The sequence below is a fragment of the Malaclemys terrapin genome, chromosome 1 (assembly GCF_027887155.1).
Source record: "Malaclemys terrapin pileata isolate rMalTer1 chromosome 1, rMalTer1.hap1, whole genome shotgun sequence".
In the NCBI taxonomy this organism is placed as follows: Eukaryota; Metazoa; Chordata; order Testudines; family Emydidae; genus Malaclemys; species Malaclemys terrapin.
Genome location: NC_071505.1, coordinates 121,583,412 through 121,603,237, shown reverse-complemented (window position 1 = coordinate 121,603,237; position 19,826 = coordinate 121,583,412). Strand labels below are relative to the sequence as shown.

The following is a 19,826-nucleotide window of genomic DNA, read 5'->3' as shown; positions in this document are numbered from 1 at the left end:
GTCTGAGAATAATAATTGGAAAGTGTTAAATTGATTCATTTGTTTGAAGGAGAATTCTGGATTTAGCAAGATTGTATGTTTCTCACAGAATAAGGTTTTGTGTGTGTGCAGTTCAGTTACTTTTCATCGTAAGATAATGGTTTAAATAGACACAACAACTTTTAGCTTTCTTGTGTCAATTTTAATTTTATTTGCGTATTCTTACAAATCTAGATGAAACTAGCTCCTCTTTTAAACTCACTTAAAAGAAACACCAAATAAAAATTCATTATTCATCCTTTAAAATCACAATCCTGTAACTATAACAAAGGAAAATAGGCAAGAGCTGTAAAATTCTCTTTTATTGCAAAAAGTTCCAAAATAATCTTGTAAAGAAATTCACTAAAACACAGTGGGAATACAAAGGGAAAAAAGCTAGTAATTTAAAGACAAAATTAAAAGGTACTCCATCACAGGTTTGACTTCTCTGTAGTACCTCCTGCAGGGCCAGGGATGGTATTGTAAGCACTCCTGCATTAGTCTATAACAGTGGTTCTCAACCAGGGGTACATATACCCTTGGGGGTACTTAGAAGTCTTCCAGGGGGTATCAACTCATCCAGATATTTGCCTAATTTTATAACAGGGTACATAAAAAGTACTAGTGAAGTCAGTACAAACTAAAATTTCATACAGACAGTGACTTGTTTATACTGCTTTATATACTGTACATTGAAATGTAAGTACAATATTTATATTCCAATTGATTTATTTTATCATTCTATGGTAAAAATGACAATGTAAGCAATTTTTCAGTAACAGTGTGCTATGACACTTTTTTGTATTTGTATGTCTGATTTTGTAAGCAAGAAGTTTTTAAGTGAGGTGAAACTTGGGGATACACAAGACAAATCAGATTCCTGCAAGGGGTACAGTACTCTGGAAAGGTTGAGAACCACTGGTCTATAAGTTGTGGTCACCTGCTTGGAGTAGGGAGGTCTGTGCCGTAAGCTCAGGGTCAGTCTCAAAAAAGTTGACAAATTCAAAATTTGTCTATTTTTATTTCTCTGGCCAAGGCAAGCACTTACTTGCAGCACTTGAAAGCAAGGCCCTTACGTGGCCCTGGGATTCTGGGAGGGCACCAAGTAACTCCTCTTTCCCAGTCTCACCTTAACTGGCCTGCTGTCTCCCAATTGGTCAGTGTCTCCCGCTGGTCCTTTTAAGCATCTGGAGGAGTAAGTCTTGTAGGTAGCCCAGTTTGAGAAGCGGGTTGTCAGGTTGTTGACACCTCCAGCTTTGGGGCAGAGAATGCCTAATAGGTGCTATCACATAGTCCGTTTGCATTTTGACTGGAGCTGGTTAGAGATTTTCTGATGGAACAGTTTTTCATTGGAAAATAATAATTTGATAGATCTGCAGAAACAAGTTGATTCTGTCAAAATTTGGTTGTAAACCTGCAAACCAGGCTGGTTTCCTGCAAGCTTATCCCCTCCCTCCTCTGGGAGGCTGGGGTTCACAAGGCTTCAAGACTTCAAATCAGCCTATCTAGTGGGCTGCCCTGGAACCAGGGCTTCTAGGTAGCCTGCCGGGCAGGCTACTTCAGAGTGGGGGTCCCAGAGCTTTCAGGGAGCCTGGGACCTAGGGGATCATATTTCATGTTGGAATCACCAAAATGTTCCCCTTGAGATGAACATTTTGGTTTCCAAAGCAAAATAAAACTCCCGGTTCCATGAAAAATTGAGGTTTTTCAATTTTTTGTCCCAGTTTGGGCCAAAAAATTTCCTGTTTCCTGGCCTGCTCTAATTTTAACGTCTGAAGTAAACTATCAAAGGTCTAATTTTACCATCAGAAACAGCAAATGATCATAGTCTTGGTAAGAAAGAACTATCAAGAATATCTTTGTCAGGACCTACATAAAAATCTTCATTCAGATGAGCCTCTTTTTAGTCCTAATTATATTAGCGAAATAATAAAAAATATGTTTTCAGCCCAAAAGAAGTAGCTTTCAGAAAACTAGAAGTGTGTAATAAAGGAAGATAATTGAAATGGCTTTGCAACTTTAGGAACATAACAGCCATACTGGGTCTGGCCAGTGATCCATCTAGTTCTGACAGTGGCTGGTGCCTGATGATTCAGAGGGAATGAACAGAACAGGGCAATTTCAAGTGATCCATCCACTGTTGTCCAGTCCCAGCTTCTGGCAGTTGGAGGCTTAGGGATACTCTGAACATGGGGTTGTGCCTTGGCTACTAGCTAGGGCCTTATCAAATTCATTGTCCATTTTTGTAAATTTCATGTTCATAACATTTTAAAAATCTTGAATTTCACGGTTTTAATATTAATCTTAAATTTCACAGTGTTATAACAAAGCATGAATGTGTATTTATAGACAGCAAAATATAAACATGTAAAGCCCTTAAGTAAGCATTCTCAACCTGGGGATCCCAACCCATGAGGGGGGCGCAAAGCTATCATAGAGGGGATCACAGTATTGCCACACTTACTTCTGCATTGTTTTTAGAATTGCGTGGCTGGAAAGTGGTGGCTGCTGGCCAGGGGCCCAGCTCCACAGGCAGTGCAGAAGTAAGGGTAGCAGTGCACCATATTGTGCCACCCTTACTTCTGCACTGTTGCTGGGGGCGGAGAGTTTAGGGCTAAATATTTAGCCCAGCAAGTTGGTTATGGGTCAAAATCAATTGAATATTGAAAATAGAGCACTAATTTTTTTCCCCCTGACAATGTTAATTTGTATGTAGAATAAATTGTAATTAATGACTTCTGGTAACAGATCATTTTACTGTAATAGCGAAGATCATAACTTCACAACAAAACTTTTTTTCTTTTTAACCAGTTAATGGCAGCTCTAGCAGCTGTTGGACCACCTAATCCTCGTGCGGACCCAGAATGCTGCAGCATACTGCATGGTTTGGTTGCAGCAGTAGAAACACTCTGCAAAATCACAGAATACCAGCATGAGGCCCGAACCATGCTAATGGAAAATGCTGAACGTGTTGGAAACAGAGGAAGAATAATCTGCATTACTAATGCCAAAAGGTGTTTACAGGATTTTGCAATTTTGTGTGTGTGTGTGTAAATTAATGGTTTTATAAATAGGCTAGATCCTTTGTCTTCTGATTCTTTTTTTTTTTTCTTTATGTAGTTCAGTATTTTTATTTTGACATATAATGCCTTTAATAGTTAGTTTTTGGCTACCGGTACTTTACAGACAAGTTCTCTCCTAACGTACTCCTCCAGGAAAGGTCAGCTGAGACACTCAAGATAACAGTTCGTTGTTTTACGTAAGTGAGCATTAATGGTAGAGAGTTTCCAGGAGAGAGTTGGTTAAAGAGTTTTGGTGGGCTAAGGAGTATAGTAGCGTAGTTCTGTTGGGATTAATGGTTTATGAAGGGTTAGTAATTTTGATACAGAATTAAAGCTTGTCTCCACATGGAGCTATTCAGGAATCAGAGTGTATTAAACTAAATTGGAAGAAGTTACTCATATTCATGAGTAAGTAAGGAGGGAGTGGTGTCTGTACATTCCTGAATAGCTAGTGTGCTTTAAATTCACAACCTATTTTAATCCAAATTAATTTTCAAGTGTAGACAAGTCCTTTACCTATCCTGTGCCTCTTGCTCACAGGCAGAGCAGTCCACAGACGCATAAAAAGTTGCAGATTGGGGCTTAGTGTATAAGATTTGAAATTTTGTTCAATTGTACATGCATCTAGGAAAAAAGATAAGGTTGTGTATATTTAATTAAAATTGTACTTTGACTTTTTTAAATATTGCAAAGCAAAACTTATTTATACTTTTGTTGAAAAATTTTTAAACTGACATTTGCTCTTATTTGTGCTGCATCTACATGCCAAAACAGTAAGAGCAATATGTTAGTGAAACAAATATAGCCACAAAAGTTTTTCAAAATCCTCTTGACCTGTAAAAGTAATAAGCCATTTACTAAAGTATTTGGGTTAATTTTTTCTCTTTTTCTAAGGTAATTTTTTCCCCCCCTTCTTTTAGTGACAGCCACGTTCGAATGCTTGAAGACTGCGTCCAGGAAACTATTCATGAGCATAACAAGCTTGCAGCTAATTCAGATCAGTGAGTGTTCAATCTGCAAGCACAGTTTTTCTTATCTCGCATATGCCAACTCTGATGTGCCTTTTACGAAATATTGATCTGTATCGGTGGTGGGCAACTGGCCCACGGGCCGCATGCAGCCCACAGGGTAATTGATTGCGGGCCGTGAGACATATTGCTGATGTTGACCATCCGCAAGCACGGGCCCCCGCAGCTTCCAGTGGCTGTGGTTCTCTGTTCCCGGCCAACAGGAGCTGTGGGAAGCGGCAGCCAGCATGTCCCTGCGGCCCATCGCTTTCTGCAGCTCCCATTGGCCGGGAACAGAGAACCGCGGCCACTGGGAGATGGGGGATCAACATGTCCCACAATCAGATTACCCTGATGGGCCGCAGGTTGCCTACCACTGATCTATATGATGCTGTTTATTGAGAACATTCAAATGGCTCCTCAAGATACGCTTAACAGAGAGGGGAAACTAGATGAGGAAGATACTAAAACACAACCCTGTAGTCTGAGGTCTTGAGTTATAGCCATTATGTTTTCCTGTACCATAGCCCTGCACAAGACTGTGCTTCTTTAGATTGGTATCTCTTAAAGCAGGGAGGTATAAAAGAGAAGAGTAAAGAAGATAATTTAGCCCAGCTGTGGAAAACATCTCTGTAACTAATCATTTATCTGAAGAATACCTGATACTGCTGGTGATTAATGCTTTGAGCAATGCATATTGGTGGTAGCACTGAATTAGTTTTACATGCCAGTTACTTTTAGCCTGCAAAAGCTTCTGTGCTTGGAAATTGCTTTTAGTTTTCAAATAGGGTTGTGGGGTTTTTTTTTTTTTTTTGGCCTGGTATCTCTGTTGAAACTTGAGAAATAAAATACTGAAGAAGGAAAAAAAAAGGAATGTTATGTTAAATCCCTTTTCCCCATCTTCTGTCTAGCTTGTCTATTTAGATTATGAGCTCTTGATGGCAGGAACTGTCTATTACATTGTACATGGGGGCCTTATCCTGGTTGGCTGTAGGCATTTTCACAATACAAATAAATGTTGTTACTATAATCCACCACATTACATCTAACTTTCATTTCACCGTTTGCATTTTTACAATTTCATAAATGTTAAAATGGTACTATGGGTCCCAGGAAATCAGGTTTTTATTTAAATGCTATGTAAAGGTGAAAAGATTTTGTGACTAAAACACGTCACATTGGAAACAATGGAGGATTGGAGGTACAAGATCTGGGTTCTTTTTCCAGCAGCCAAATTTTTCTTGTGAAAACGTTAGGCAAGTTGCATAGTGGCTGTGTGTGGAACTCCAGCCACTGGGAGGTGAGGGTGCTCAGAATCGTTCAGGCTATTAATTTCCATTTTTTCTTCTGTACCTAATGGGGATTAATTGATATTTGCAAAACACTTTTAGGAGCAGATCCTCAGCTGGTATCGATTGTTATCGGTTTATTGACTTCTGTGGAGCTATGACAACTGACTTTAGCTGAGGATCTATCTACCCCATTGATATTTAAATGGAAGGTGCTACAGACGTACAGTATTGTTTCGCACCTCAAAACTCTCAGCTGGAAATCTGACCATATTTTCAATTATAAATTCATAGAATCGTAGGACTGGAAGGGGGTCTTGAGAGGTCATCTAGTCCAGTCCTTTGCACTCATGGCAGGACTAAGTATTATCTAGACATCCCTGACAGGTGTTTGTCTAACCTGCTCTTTAAAATCTCCAGTGACAGAGATTTGTGTGCTTATAAAATGGAATAAACAAACACCAAGTCCTGACAAAACTTACTCAAAAGCAGAATTTGTCTCTGGTGCTTCTGACTAGTGCAGTGTTCAGGAAATCAAGTTAGTCTTGCATGGAAGAGAGTTGACACGAATTATGTGCCATACAGCTGCATTGCTGACCTACTAAATAGAACATTTGATTTCTAAGCCTCATGCAGATCCAGAAGTGTGAATTGGTCTTAATCCACACCTATCCAGTTGGTGAAGATAGCCTTGTTTCAGATCGCTTTAAAAAAGAGGTAAGGAGCTTAAATTGCTTTAAAAAAAATGGTACCACTGTACTGAATGTCACAAACCAACTTAGGGCAGATCTACACTTAAAACCCTGCATTGGCACAGAGGAACTGCTTTAGTGCTTAGTTGAAGACACTCCTACACCGACAGGAGAGAGCTCTCCTACTTCCTGAGAGGCAATAGCTATGTTGATGGGAGAAGCTCTCCTGTCAACATTGCGCTGTCTTCGCAAGGGTTAAGATTGGTATAACTGTTGCTCAGGGGTGTGGATTTTTCACACCTCTGAGCAACATAGTTATACCTACCTAAGGCCAGGTCTATACTACAGACTTAGGTAGACAAATACATGCTGAAAATTTAGCAGTAATGTTTTGAGTATCCGGTCTCTGGGAAACTATTTGTAAAGGAAGAGGTATATGTGACAGTTTCTGAAGAAGTTGACATTTTCAGTGTCTGTTTCTGATAACTATTTTCCCCTCCTTTTGCAATTGGCATGCAGTTATGGTATCTCTTTTGTCAGCCTGCTTGAGTTTTTTTGCTAACTACTGACTTGCAGTAAAGCCATTCATCTTATAGTTTTTGCAGATTGAGCTGTTTAGTGACCTCTTGAAAGGAAAACTGAGTTTTAATTTGTGGGAAGGGAGATTACAGTACAATGAAAAAACAAGACCTACATGAGATATTTACTTCACTGGGACTTCCTGTATCCATGGAAGAACACTTTGCTGGCCACCAGGAACCTCTACTTCCCCATACAAATTTCTGTTGCTGCTGAGCTTGATAGCCTGCCAGAGCATGAATATTGTTAAATGTCACATATATGTTATTCTAACCAACCTGTCGGTACTTTGACTAACTGTATTGCACAATATGTTATTTTAAACTTGGCAGATGGACTTGTTTGTATCTTATTCTTTCCACTGACATTTAATTAAAATCTACTTCCAAGGGGGTGATTTTGCAGGTATGCTTGTGGTGTCTCAGGAGTTGATAAAATCCTATAGTATTTATCCACATACCAATAAAATAAATGTCCTAAAAGAAGAAATTGTATTTTATAAATAATATTGACACATTAAGTTAAAATTATTTTGTATGCTGATATTTTCATTGCTTATTTACAAGTGCATGTTATTGGGCAGTCCGTATATTTATAGTGACTGTAGGTCGAAAACCACACATGTACCACTTGGTACGTGCCACTGTGCTCTGCTGTTCTTCAGTCCTGCTCTGTTTTATTAATCAGAAGGTGTTGGCTGTAACGGAAGTAAAGGAGTATGTGTGTGTGTATGTATATGTGTGTGTATATATGTGTGTGTGTGTATATATATATATATATATATATATATTTTAAAGGAAGCTTTCTAGTTTGACAGCGTCCCTTTAAAATGGCCAGACTAAAGTGAAACTATTGGGTTAATTGAAAGTGCGAAAAAAATCTGCAGATTTATTTTTTAAACTGTCCTTCTGAACATGAAATAAATCCAACCCTATATTTCATTGTAGGAGTAAAAATAAATATAATACCTTTTCTACCAGAGAACCTCCAAATGCTTTATAAACTTCACAAAGCCCTTGTACAGAGTATTAAATATTTATGCAATGGGTGTGAGAAGCAGAGAGTACTCTTACTCCTTCACCATATTCTGAGGTTCCCCTCTATAACACAGTCCTCTGGCCAAGGAAAATTAGACAGGACTTCCTTGCAGCTCATTATATCAGCTCATGACATATAGCACTTTATCTCTTCAGAATGTTATACAAGTGTCTATGAAACATACACATGAGGTAGATGGATAAAAGACTACTGTCCCCACTTTACAGATTGGGAAAGGGAGACAGACTTACCTCAGGCCCTATGACAGATCAGTGGCAGAGCTGAGATTAGAACTCAGGAGTTCTTGGATTCTAGTCTCATGCACTGAGGTGGCCTCTTATTGGCAGGAAGGGTCACAGTTTAACAACTCTCTGGTGTTCAGGGTGTTTGATAAAGTTATGATGACTAACTGAACCAAAGTGTTCTATATAACATCACTGCACCTAAGATGACTTTAAACTGTTTATATCCTTCTAAAGAACCATACATCACATTTTCTGTTGAACTTGGTGATGCAAGTCACCAAGCTTAAAATTTTGATGATTGAAAACATTGATACTGTACATTCTGTCTTTTTTTTTTTTTTTTTTTTAAAGCTTTCTCCAGTCTTAACCAGTGAAGTACATAGTGTCCGTGCTGGACGGCATCTGGCTACAAAACTGAACGTTTTAGTACAGCAGCACTTTGATCTGGCTTCAACCACAATAACCAATATCCCTATGAAGGTAAAATTGTATCTAGAGCTTTATGATAAGTAGCTGAATCACTTACTTTAAATTGTTTTGAAATTTTAATATTTATTTTAATTGAATTTTTACATTGTTTTTCTCTCCATATCATATTTTCTGTTTTTTATTAGCCCACATTCAATGTCTGTGACCAGGTTAGTACATTTTAAGAAGGAAAAAAAGGAAGGATCACAGAACAAAATGCTGTATTGCTATGTCAGCAATTCGATTCGGCAATACAAGTGTTATTTCAGTCCACTTCATATTATTTTATATAAATATAATCTTGTTTACTTCAAATTACTTTGTCTGTGATTCTTTTGTCTCTTATAATTGTGTTCATTAGATATTCTTGACCTTTGTGCATTTTAGTGGTTTAGTGAGTCTTTTTTCCTCTGTCATTTTCATGCCCACCCAACCATAAAGGTGTTTGTAACTAATAGTTTCTGACCAAAGGATAATGGTTTTTCAACTGATGTTGAGCTGCTTAATCAAGAGGGGGAGGAGAAAATTACTTTTGCCTCTAGTAATGGAAGATATTAAATGACTTTCCCCTCCCCCACATAGAAGCTACATACATCCCTACTTCTCATTTATTTTTCTTTTTAATTAATTGTCATCCCAGTGGCAATGAAGATTAATGTAATTAAAAATTCTAATTGGCTTTTAGTAAGTAGGAGCCCCCCAGCTTCAATTACGTTTTACTGCCAGACCAAGAGCACCGATATTGAAAGGGGGGAAGTTTATTAGCAAAACTAAAGAATGCACAAAAGGAAAAATAAGTGATTACCCAGTGCTCACTTCTTTTAAAATGAATAAATGATAGTAGTGTGCGGATTGTGTGTGTTAAATTAAGTAAACTGATACTTTAGTTTGTTTTGACAACTTTCAGCTTTAACATGGATCATAGTATAAATGTGATAGATAGATATATTTTTTTTCTTTTAGTTTCACAAATACCTTATTTGTAACTTACTGCCCTGTGTGCTGCTGGTATGCCTCTTCCTCCTACCTTTGTCTTTTTTAGGAATAGAATATGTTGGGTTCCCTGTGTACTATTTACTCAAAATAAATTCCCCAAGATTACTGTTCTGTTTTTGCTAATTTATTGTATATGGTGTTTGCTGATGCAGCTGTTTAAAGATGCTGTGTCCTTCTTTTAACAAACATCCAGTCTTTAGCGTCATTCCTGCCGTTAGAACTATTGAATAGCTTCTAGTTGTTAATCGCAGGAACATGATAAACTGCTACTGTAAGTGGTTTCTTTCGTTAGTTCAGGTTAAAAAGAAATTCTCAGAAGATTTAAAAAAAGAAAAGTGACTCTGCCAACAGACTCTAGTAGTTAGAATTACTGGGTGCTGGTTAGGAAATTACAAGTTTCCCAATCTGTTTCTTGTAGCTCTGGGTGTAAGATGCTACTATGTATCTTTGTTATATTACATCTTTAAGCTTTATATAGAGAAGAAGAGGAAGGAAAAAAAACTAGAATTTGTCAATGTCATTTATCTGTGTGTTAGGCATTGTGCACATTTATGGCATTTATATAAATAGCAATATGATAGATTTAAAAAAAAAAGCTGGCTATTGCATCTTTAAATAGATCAGAAAGCAAACCATTTCCACAACGTTGCAACCCCTTATTGTCTGATTCACTTGAAATTTTATTTTCTTCTGAAAGGTAAAATGTAGAATATCATTCTCCATTTATAAAAACAACAAACAATCCTTTAAAAAAAAATAAACCAGATTCTTTTTGAATTTTCTTTTTATTTAAAGGAAGAACAACATGCTAACACATCTGCCAATTATGATGTGGAGCTTCTTCATCACAAAGATGCACATGTAGACTTTATAAAAAGTGGTAAGTAGGGAAAAAATGTAAAAAGTAAGTGGTGGAGTAATCTAAGAATTAAAAATGCCTAATAGAACACTTCTATAAAAACTGTTTTAAGATCATTCAAAAGCTCAGGATCTGGGCTTTAAATTGATGCAAACTTTAAGCTTCTTCAGCAAGGACAAGATTTAACTAAGTATAGCAGACTTAATTGAAATTTTAAATTTTCTTTACAACAATGTAATGTAAAATGTAATGTAATGTAAAATGAATTGGTCTTGGATTATTCAATTTAACTGATTATTTTTAAAAAGAGGAGACATAATGAAGGAAAGAATAACATATAAACATCAAACTAGATTAGACATGCATTCAGAATGTGTGTTTGATGGAACCAGAGGCATTTCAATTTGTCACTTGGATGTAAGAATGCCAGTTCATGAGTTAAAAGAGACCAGATGCTTAAACAAACGTCCAGGAGTTTTTGAGCAAGAGGATCGTGTGACAGGCCAAATTCTCTTTGATGTTATAGGAAGTATTCTCTATCCAGGTAGCTGCATGTCAGTGTCTAAATAAATATGGAAACCAATTACTTCAGTGACAGACACACAAACTTGTTTCCAAAAATTTGAGACAATCAAATGTGCATATGAAAGTATCATCCTCTTTGATGTACCTCTGGGTATGCTAGATTAAATGTCCTGTAGAATACTGACAACTGACAAGTGCAGTATATTAGACTGAACAGTAATTCCTTCCTCTTAAAATTGACAGAGATTATTTGAGAATTTAACCTTATTCTCCCACAGTTTTTTCTCTTCCAGTATGATCTTTAGCTTTTGGTTTCATCTCTTACTATCCTCTGATAAAGTTTAACCCAACTCCAGTGCAATTTAGAAATAAATTTAGTTTGAACAGCTTTGCCATGTAGAATACTTGTGGTCTAGAAACAGGGTATGGCTGTCTGAGCTCTAATTTAGTGTACAAATATTGAAAGGCCAAAATTGGATTTAACTAAAACATTTTACTCACTTTGAGCAGATACAAACTTCCACCCTTAAAATATTGAAAGATATGAAACAGATATCCCACCCTTTTTATTTAGAACCATCTGAGCTGGGGGTAAGCGGGTGGCATGTTTTAATGAGGTGTGTTGTTTTTTTAGAAAGAGATTGAATTACCATGGGTTACTGTGAGGGAGAAACTACCTAATTGTCTTTTACAATTATTCTGTCAAAGAATTTGAATGATGTGTGATCAAAAATGTTATGCAGTTTTGTCTTTAATTGAAGCAGTGAGGGAAGAGAGAGATGATGGGATGTACAATAATTAAGGTTAAGATTCTATCTCAGGTATTTAGTAAAAGTCAGGGACAACTCTTAGGCAATAAACAAAAATTCATGGAAGCCTGCAACCTGTCCCTGACTCTTACTAAAACACCCTGGGGCAGTAGGATAGACAAATAAAGCACTGTCAGGAGCTTTCAGCTGCTCCAGCCTGCTGCTGCTCCAGCCTCAGGGGGGCTGATCCAACCCCCAGCTGCTGCTTGGACAGCCGCAGGGCTGGCTGCCGCTCAGGCCCAGAAGTCCTGGAAAGTCACAGAATCCATGGCCTCCGTGACAGAATTGTATCCTTAACAATAATGCATTTATACTGGTCTGGACATGTATTATAAGCCAGGGAGTGTCTTTTCTTGTCTTCCCAGCTTAAATGAATAATAAAATTGCTTCTCCATCCTCTTTTCTCCCCCCCACTCCCTTTCTTTTCATCCACAGTCCGTTCAGTAAAATGTGGGTTTTTCTTTGTTTCTCTGTGTAAATCTATAAATATGGAGGCCTACACCCTTTGGCCCCCTCTCCTCCCAGCTACTCAGAAAGGTGGGAGTGCAGGGTTTTCTATTTGCATACTGTCTTTGAAACCTCCTTGGGACTCCATCTTTTATATCTTCCTGTGGCTGGGAGATGTCCGGTGTCTGAAAAATTTGAAACGCCCTTAGTAAGCCTTTGGCTTCTAGAAGGATCATTCTCATCTGAAAGCCTTTTTTGCAAAGATGGACAAGGTACTTCCCTACACTGTTCTCTTCCCAACCAGCAGGAAAGTGAAACTGAAACTAATTCAGGGTTCTGAATTTATTTAGTGATACTGCTTGTAAGGGGGCAGGACTTGCCACCACGGTGCTTCCCACTGGCCATCCTGGGAATTAGCTCACGGCCCTTCCATGGTCTGCCTTCAGCTAGTGGGGTCATACCTGCTGTCTCTACTGTCTCCACTCTTTGGACCCGCATCACTCCCCGGACAGCAGCGTCCTCTTCTGCGCACGGTCCTCCAGCTGTGCCCCCACTCTGGTATCTCTCCCCCCTTCCGGGTGACTGGCAGTCCTTAGTCTCACCACTTGCCTCAGCGGCCAACTGCAGTCCAAGGTCCAGCCCCTCGCCTCAGGGGCAAACTGCAGTCTGGATATCAGCCACCTCCTCGTTGGCAAGGGGGGGACGGGACCCAGGCACGCCTGCTATTCTGGGTCCCCAACCAGGGACCCAATAGCCGGCAGCGATCTACTACCCTCCTGCAATTTGCTGCCTATTTTCCCTGGGCCACTTCCCCTGTAGCCCTAGCACGCTCTCAGCTCTTATTGCAAGGCCCAGCCTGGCAGTGGTCAGCCAGCAGCTCACCCTCACACTCTGCTGCTCTGCCCAGCACTGCTCTATCTATGGCGCTTCTTAGCCAGTCCTCCTCCCTTGCCTTCCAGGGAGAGACTCCCCTCTGCTCGGCTGAACAGCCCTTTATATACAACTCTCGCTGGCCCTGATTGGCTGCTCCAGCAAGCCTTCCCCCTATCCATGGGCTCAGTAAGCCCTTTCCTGATGCCTGGGTTCTGCGCAGTCTCCCTGCTGCTGCTTTTAACCCCTTCTTCTCCCTGTGTGGGGCAACTGCCCCATCACACTGCTAGTACTGTTAAGTTTTCAGTCTGCTGCAGTTTAACAAAGCTGTGGGAAGCATCACAGACGTAGTCTGTAGAAAAGCAGGACAGCAGTGTTTACTTCCTGGCCAGATTTAGAATGCTCTCTTTGCAGCCATAAACAGAAGCCTGGATTCTGTAGAAGTCAATTGACACTCACCTGGGAAAGCTTACTTGGACAAGTTTATGAAGCAAAATGAATTTTTCAAGCTCGTCTATAGGAATATATTGGACAGGAGAGAGCAGACTAGGCAGCATTTCCAATTTTAAAAACATTAACTCTGTTGACCAGGAAAGTGGTAATTTGAACCAGTTTGACTTTTTTTTTTTTTTTTAAGGTGTTGTGGCTGCTCCACAATTGAGATGAAATAGATCTGACTGACATTCTTTAGAAGATCTCTGTTTGAGTATATAAAATTATTGCCATTATCTTATCCTTAACAGCAACCTGCAGGGTTGACTTCAATGTGGTTTTTTTTTTTTTTTTTTTTTTCTTCTGTGTGGGTAAAGACTACTTGTAGAAGTAAAGGACAGATCATTCAAGACCCATTAGTACATGTTTCTGTGATTTCATAATCAGAATGGACTGTGTTTATCACTTAGTCTGACCTCCCACATAACCCAATATATACCTGTTGACTCTTGCATCTAGTTCAGCCACGAGTTATTGGTCTAGAGCGTCCTATTTTGAAGTATATTTTGTAAGTGGCAACACCAGCAATTTGAAACTTCATGTAAAACTTATCTTTCCTTAGTATGTGCAGATTATTGGAAGTTCAGATTAGCAAAGCACTAATTAGTAAGAATCTACTGCATTATCTTGGAAGCATTATGATATGTCTATATATTTTATTGCCTTCCTGTAATTCACTGCTTCCTGTCAGACCAGCTGTAAATAAGACGGTTGAAAGGAAGTGTTTTAGCAATGTATCTTAATATACATGGCCAGAACTACATGATGAGAGGTGTTCGCATTGGACAAGAAAGAATAAAGAGATCGATAACAATACCTACTATTTTTTGTCAATGGGAAGAAAGCAATACAACTTGTCAAATGTGCTCTTGAGATATTTTCAGTTATGATTTTTGGGATGTGCTGTTTAAAATAAAATTTTAATTATAACTGATCAGTTCAAAACAAAGGTTCTGACACCTAGGAGGTGCAGAATTTTTGCACAGAAGGCCATTATCCATCCTTTGAGCATATTAGACATATTTTTAAAATAAACTTCTTGTCCTGTTACAACTTTAAAAGTATTGTAAATATATTTTTGCTTTAAATAATAAAATGAGATTTAGAGGACACCTTTTCAGGAGCCTCAATGTAGCTGTTACGTTGAACATGCCTACTTGAACACCTATGTATTTTGCATGCATGGTTTCTTACACCCAAATTTGTCTGTACTGCAATAACTTTGCTCATTTAAAAAAAAATAAAATAAAAAAAATTAAAATTGTAGATGTTACTTCTGAAAACTTCTGGGTTTGGGGATGTTTTTAAGCTTATTTTGAATATTTACTTTTTAAAAAATCATCATGTTCTCTCTCAAAAATCAAGTTCAGATTCCAGATAAGACATTTTGTACGTTAAACCCTCTCATTCAAATAATAGGAGGGTTTGTGCAGCACCATCATATATTATATAAGGGTTATGATTGCTAGATTTTTGTATTCTATAATGTAATGAACTGAAGACTACTGACTAATTTATTATGGTACATTTTCTCTAACTTGATGTTGCAGGTGATAATCATATAGGTGGCAATAGCAGAGAGGGTACATTTAAAGAAACTGTAACATTAAAATGGTGCACGCCGCGAACAAACAGTGTTGGTAGGTACTGTATTTTTCTGTAAATGTTTGAGAAACACTTTCTGTCCTGCACTAGGTCCCCTCTCCTCCCCCCCACGGCATCCAAACACAGAAATAATATTCCCTGGTGATTGCACTACTGTTCCTCTCCTTTTTGTTTCCTATACCCAGTGTCTCTTACCACAGCTCTACTTTGTTGCAGCCTCTACCAGCCGACCTCCAAAGAGGCTGCAACATCTACTGCCGTGATTTGGCATACCATACAGTCAGTATCTTGTCAGACTGAATGCTCCTGCTGCTGGCTAATCACTGACTTATTTATGTAGGAGAGAGGGGAAACCAGGATTTTTCTCGCTCTATCAAGCAAACTGCTTGTTCGCTAGCTAAAAGCGTTCAGTGTATTTTCCCCTCCATTACTTTTCTGTGGTTTGCATCACCAGTTTGTAAATGTATTATAATTCTCCAGTAACATTGCTCTGCAGCTTTTTTTTCTTCCCTCCCTCTCTCAAAGAAATTTCACAAACAAATCACTTCAACTAATTTAGGTATTTTGTAAGAGAGTAGCTTCAGGCCCTTTGTGTAGTGTGTTCTTTTCTATCTTTGGAACTAAGCTAAAAACCTTTCTACATTTTTATTTTTCAGAATTGCATTATTGCACTGGAGCATACAGAATCTCACCTGTAGATGTAAATAGCCGACCTTCCTCCTGTCTTACCAACTTTCTTCTCAATGGTACATTGTTTTCTTGGTTAAACATTTTAAAAATTGTTAATGTTGCAAATCCCTTTTTTAAAGTGTGTAGGTATATCCACATTGTACAAAATGTTAAAAAGTTAGATATTCACATTATTACCGATGTCATATTAACACGTAATCTGTGTAAAGGAGAGTAATACAGAAGCAAGATAGTCCAACAAGCATCTAGACTGATAACTATATTTGAAGGCAAATGGAATAAAAATTACAATTTGACTTTAAATCTAGAAAAGGGGAGAAGAGATGGGGAAAGAGAGAGGAATCCTGATGGTGGTTGTTTTTTCTAAATCCCAACATAGGTTCTGTGTTTAGTAATATACATTTATTTTAATATTACATCAGTTCTTGAATTACAATATAGCTGATGATAATATGTTTGATCACAATGCTTAATAGTGTTGAGTATTCTTTCTGAATAGAAATGTAATAACTAAGGGTTCTTCCATCAGAAAACTGGAAAATAGGTATTCTTGCTCTTATGAGTTAAGTGAAAATTGTTCTATATTGCAAACCATTTGCAAGTTTCTCTAAAACATGCTGCAGAGATTCAGAACAGAATAGGAACTTCTCAATATATTCCTCTTTCCCTCACTCTCTCTCATTCAAGAGATAAAAAATATCTTCCCATCTATTCAACACTGTAAACTTGCTAACTTTCGTTTTAAGTGTAATCCAGTTTTGAGCTAAGGTAGCAATGATATATAGAGAGGATAGGCAGCTGTCAGCAATCAGGACAGAATCAAGAATTGGTGACTACTATCTTTACCACCCACAGTTGATCCAATTAGGTAATCATGTGACTTCCTACATTTATTTTCATATACTAGGAGGGCATTTTGCCTGCTTGAAACTGACATACTAATTAGCATTGAGGTCAACCAAGGATTTGGTTAGTCAGTTTATCATTCAACTGTTACCATAACCTTCACCCTCAAAAGAATATACTTAGTAGAATTTTCTCATGCATACTCTTAATTTCAAGAAAATAAGCCATTTTTGACTTATGTGAACATGAAATAGTGTCCCTTGAAACAAAGAAATTTAAGATACCCTAGTGCTCAAATAATACACAAGATAGTTTTTTTTTTTTTTAACTGTATATTTACCATGCCCTTAGTCTTCAATGAAAACAAGTTATGTGTTTGGGTCACTATTTGGTTGACAAAGGTATGTTGTAAACTATATTGAAAATAATGAGTTGGCCAAATACAGTATAGCACTTTCATTACTTTTTACAAACATTTATCACCATAAGAACTATATTTTCTGAATGATCAAAAGGTAACAAATAAAGTACACCTCTACCCCCAATATAACTCTGTCCTCGGGAGCCAAAAAATCTTACCGCGTTATAGGTGAAACCGCGTTATATCGAACTTGCTTTGATCCGCGGAGTGCTTGGCCCAGCCCCCCCGGAGCGCTGTTTTACCGCGTTATATCCGAATTCGTGTTATATCGGGTCGCGTTATATTGGGGTAGAGATGTACATAGTTTGAGCCCTTTCTATATAATAGCAAGAAGAGTGCTATGTTCCATAATAGCCTATCTAAAGGCAGGAATTAAAGTTCCATAGGAAACAATTGCAGATCTACTAATTGGAGTTTAGTAAGAGACCTACATTCGCTTAACACCGCTGGGGGTTGGGTGGTTAAATATAAACCTGTAGAATACCTTTAAATGTAAATTGCTGTACTCAGTAGCTAATCAAACTGATCTCAATTTTAATAGGCCGTTCTGTTTTGTTGGAACAACCACGCAAGTCTGGTTCTAAAGTAATTAGCCACATGCTTAGTAGCCACGGAGGAGAGATTTTCCTGCATGTATTGAGCAGTTCTCGATCAATTCTAGAAGATCCCCCTTCAATTAGTGAAGGATGTGGTGGGAGAGTCACAGACTACAGGATTACAGTAAGATACTACTATTTTCTATTTTTAGTTTTACTAAACAATTCATCAGAATTCAGGGGTGAGGAGTGAGGTGCGTTGAAACAGACATTTTGTACCATAAGAAATTGTAGGTCACTTATTTAAAAAAAAAAAAGACACCTGGATCAACTATTTCTTCATTCTGTTATTGATAGTCAGCATTTATTGACACACACATATGACCACTTTATAAAAGCCTTGTGTCGCTATCCCATATCTGTGCTTGCATGCTGTAGGCATTATAAACTTTCTGAAATACTCTCATTGGTTACTCTTTTTAAACACTGTTTATCTCAACAAAGGTTTGAAGTGGACTGGATCCAGATAGCCCTGCACCCAGCCCTCTATAAGAAGGATAATTGTCATAATGAGGGTCTTTGAGAATAGCTGGACTGCACAGATAAAAAAGAGCTGATGCTTATAGACTCAGGTGTGGAGGGGGCACTCTTTTTATTAAAAAAAAAACCAAACAAACATAAAAACAAACAAAAAAAACATTTTACTCTTTTTTAACTTTATGTGCATTCAGTGCACATTAGCAAAAAGTGGACTGTAAACAAACAGAATAAAACTTTAACATATGTAATTTGTTATTACCAATCCAAAGCAGAGCATTTGTTCCCACATCCTACAATTTTTTGAAGTTAAGGTTTCATGAAGTTAAGATTTGACAAACCTCTTCCTTAAATGCTTTCTATATGAATTCAAAGTAGAATTGCCCATAAGAATATTGAACACAGACCTATAGTTTTTAGGGCTACATTCCTTTTCCTTTCTACATTATTCATAAGGGAGGTAATGATGTTTGACCCATTCAATGAAAGTTACTTTATTAGAGAAGTTCCTAATTTTATCTTGTTTGGTTATCATTAGGATTTTGGTGAATTTATGAGGGAAAACAGATTAACTCCTTTTCTAGACCCCAGATATAAGATCGATGGAAGTCTTGAGATTCCTTTGGAACGAGCAAAAGATCAGTTAGAGAAACATACTCGTTACTGGCCTATGATTATTTCGCAAACCACCATCTTCAACATGCAAGCTGTAAGTGATCATGGATTTGTAACTTTTCTGTTCTGTTCTGGAGTAAGTTTTTAAAACTGTACTTATGAAAGAGTTAATATCAGTAAAAACTGCATAGCTCATAGCACACTATAGAAAAATCAACAAAAACAAAATCAGTTAGAATAAGGTTTTGGCTTTCACTTTTGATTAAGTACTTTGTGTATATTTTACAACTATAACTCTGTACCCAAATGTCTTCTCATTACATGGAATTGAGTTGGATGCAAAGCTGTTGGGTTAAGGGGGAGACTTCATGTAGTAATGCATGCTGGGGACACTTCAGAATGTAGGTTAAAGGATTTTTGTTTTTTAATGTCATGCTCAAATATGCTTCTAAATCCCCACCCCCTAACTAAAGGCAGATTTTGTTCTGTTTTGTTTTGTCTTGAAGGTAGTGCCATTAGCCAGTGTTATTGTGAAAGAAGCTCTGACAGATGAGGATGTGCTGAATTGTCAGAAAACAATATACAACTTGGTAGATATGGAGAGGAAAAATGATCCACTGCCAATTTCAACAGTTGGTACCAGGGGAAAGGGTCCAAAAAGGTTTAACATTTATTAATTTTGTTGTACTTTTGCAAAAATTATATCACATCTGCATACATTCCAGATGAACCTTGTGTTTTAAGTTGGACAATCAAAGGTAATTTAGAGTCCACTAAACTACGTATATGTGCAAAATAAATGTTGTATATCATTTGGCTGCATAATTTAGAGCTGTAATCCTATTCCTCTGGTTCATGTTAAAGAAAAAACTCAGTTGTAACTGGAAACAACAGATTCAATCACATCTTACAAAGAATAATATTTTTATTATATTTAAGACACTTTTTAAAGGGAAAAAAATCACACCGAAAACACCATCTTGAGCCTCACGTAGGTTAGAACAGAGGAAATGCGGGTCACCATTGGACTCATGGAAACCAGACACTTCCAAAGCTATTGTATATTTAAAATATTTTTAATATTTGATTATCTTAAAAGTAGTCATACCATTGTTGAAACATTTTATATAAGAGATGAAACTTCCATTACAACAAATTTGGAAGTCTATGATATCCCATC

At 37.6% G+C, this 19,826-nt stretch overlaps 1 protein-coding gene across 6 annotated transcripts in view; it reads left to right on the top strand.

The window, feature by feature from the left end:
• Nucleotides 1-19,826, top strand: part of INTS13 (integrator complex subunit 13) — a 35,066-nt gene that overhangs the window by 7,958 nt on the left and 7,282 nt on the right. For all 6 annotated transcript variants that reach the window (XM_054037214.1, XM_054037232.1, XM_054037196.1 and 3 more), the window contains 10 exons: nucleotides 2,830-3,032; nucleotides 4,001-4,081; nucleotides 6,003-6,093; nucleotides 8,282-8,410; nucleotides 10,190-10,274; nucleotides 14,947-15,036; nucleotides 15,658-15,747; nucleotides 17,500-17,678; nucleotides 18,570-18,740; nucleotides 19,153-19,307. In XM_054037214.1, the coding sequence (XP_053893189.1) occupies nucleotides 2,830-3,032; nucleotides 4,001-4,081; nucleotides 6,003-6,093; nucleotides 8,282-8,410; nucleotides 10,190-10,274; nucleotides 14,947-15,036; nucleotides 15,658-15,747; nucleotides 17,500-17,678; nucleotides 18,570-18,740; nucleotides 19,153-19,307 (1,274 nt within the window). The remainder of the gene's footprint in view (nucleotides 1-2,829; nucleotides 3,033-4,000; nucleotides 4,082-6,002; nucleotides 6,094-8,281; nucleotides 8,411-10,189; nucleotides 10,275-14,946; nucleotides 15,037-15,657; nucleotides 15,748-17,499; nucleotides 17,679-18,569; nucleotides 18,741-19,152; nucleotides 19,308-19,826) is intronic.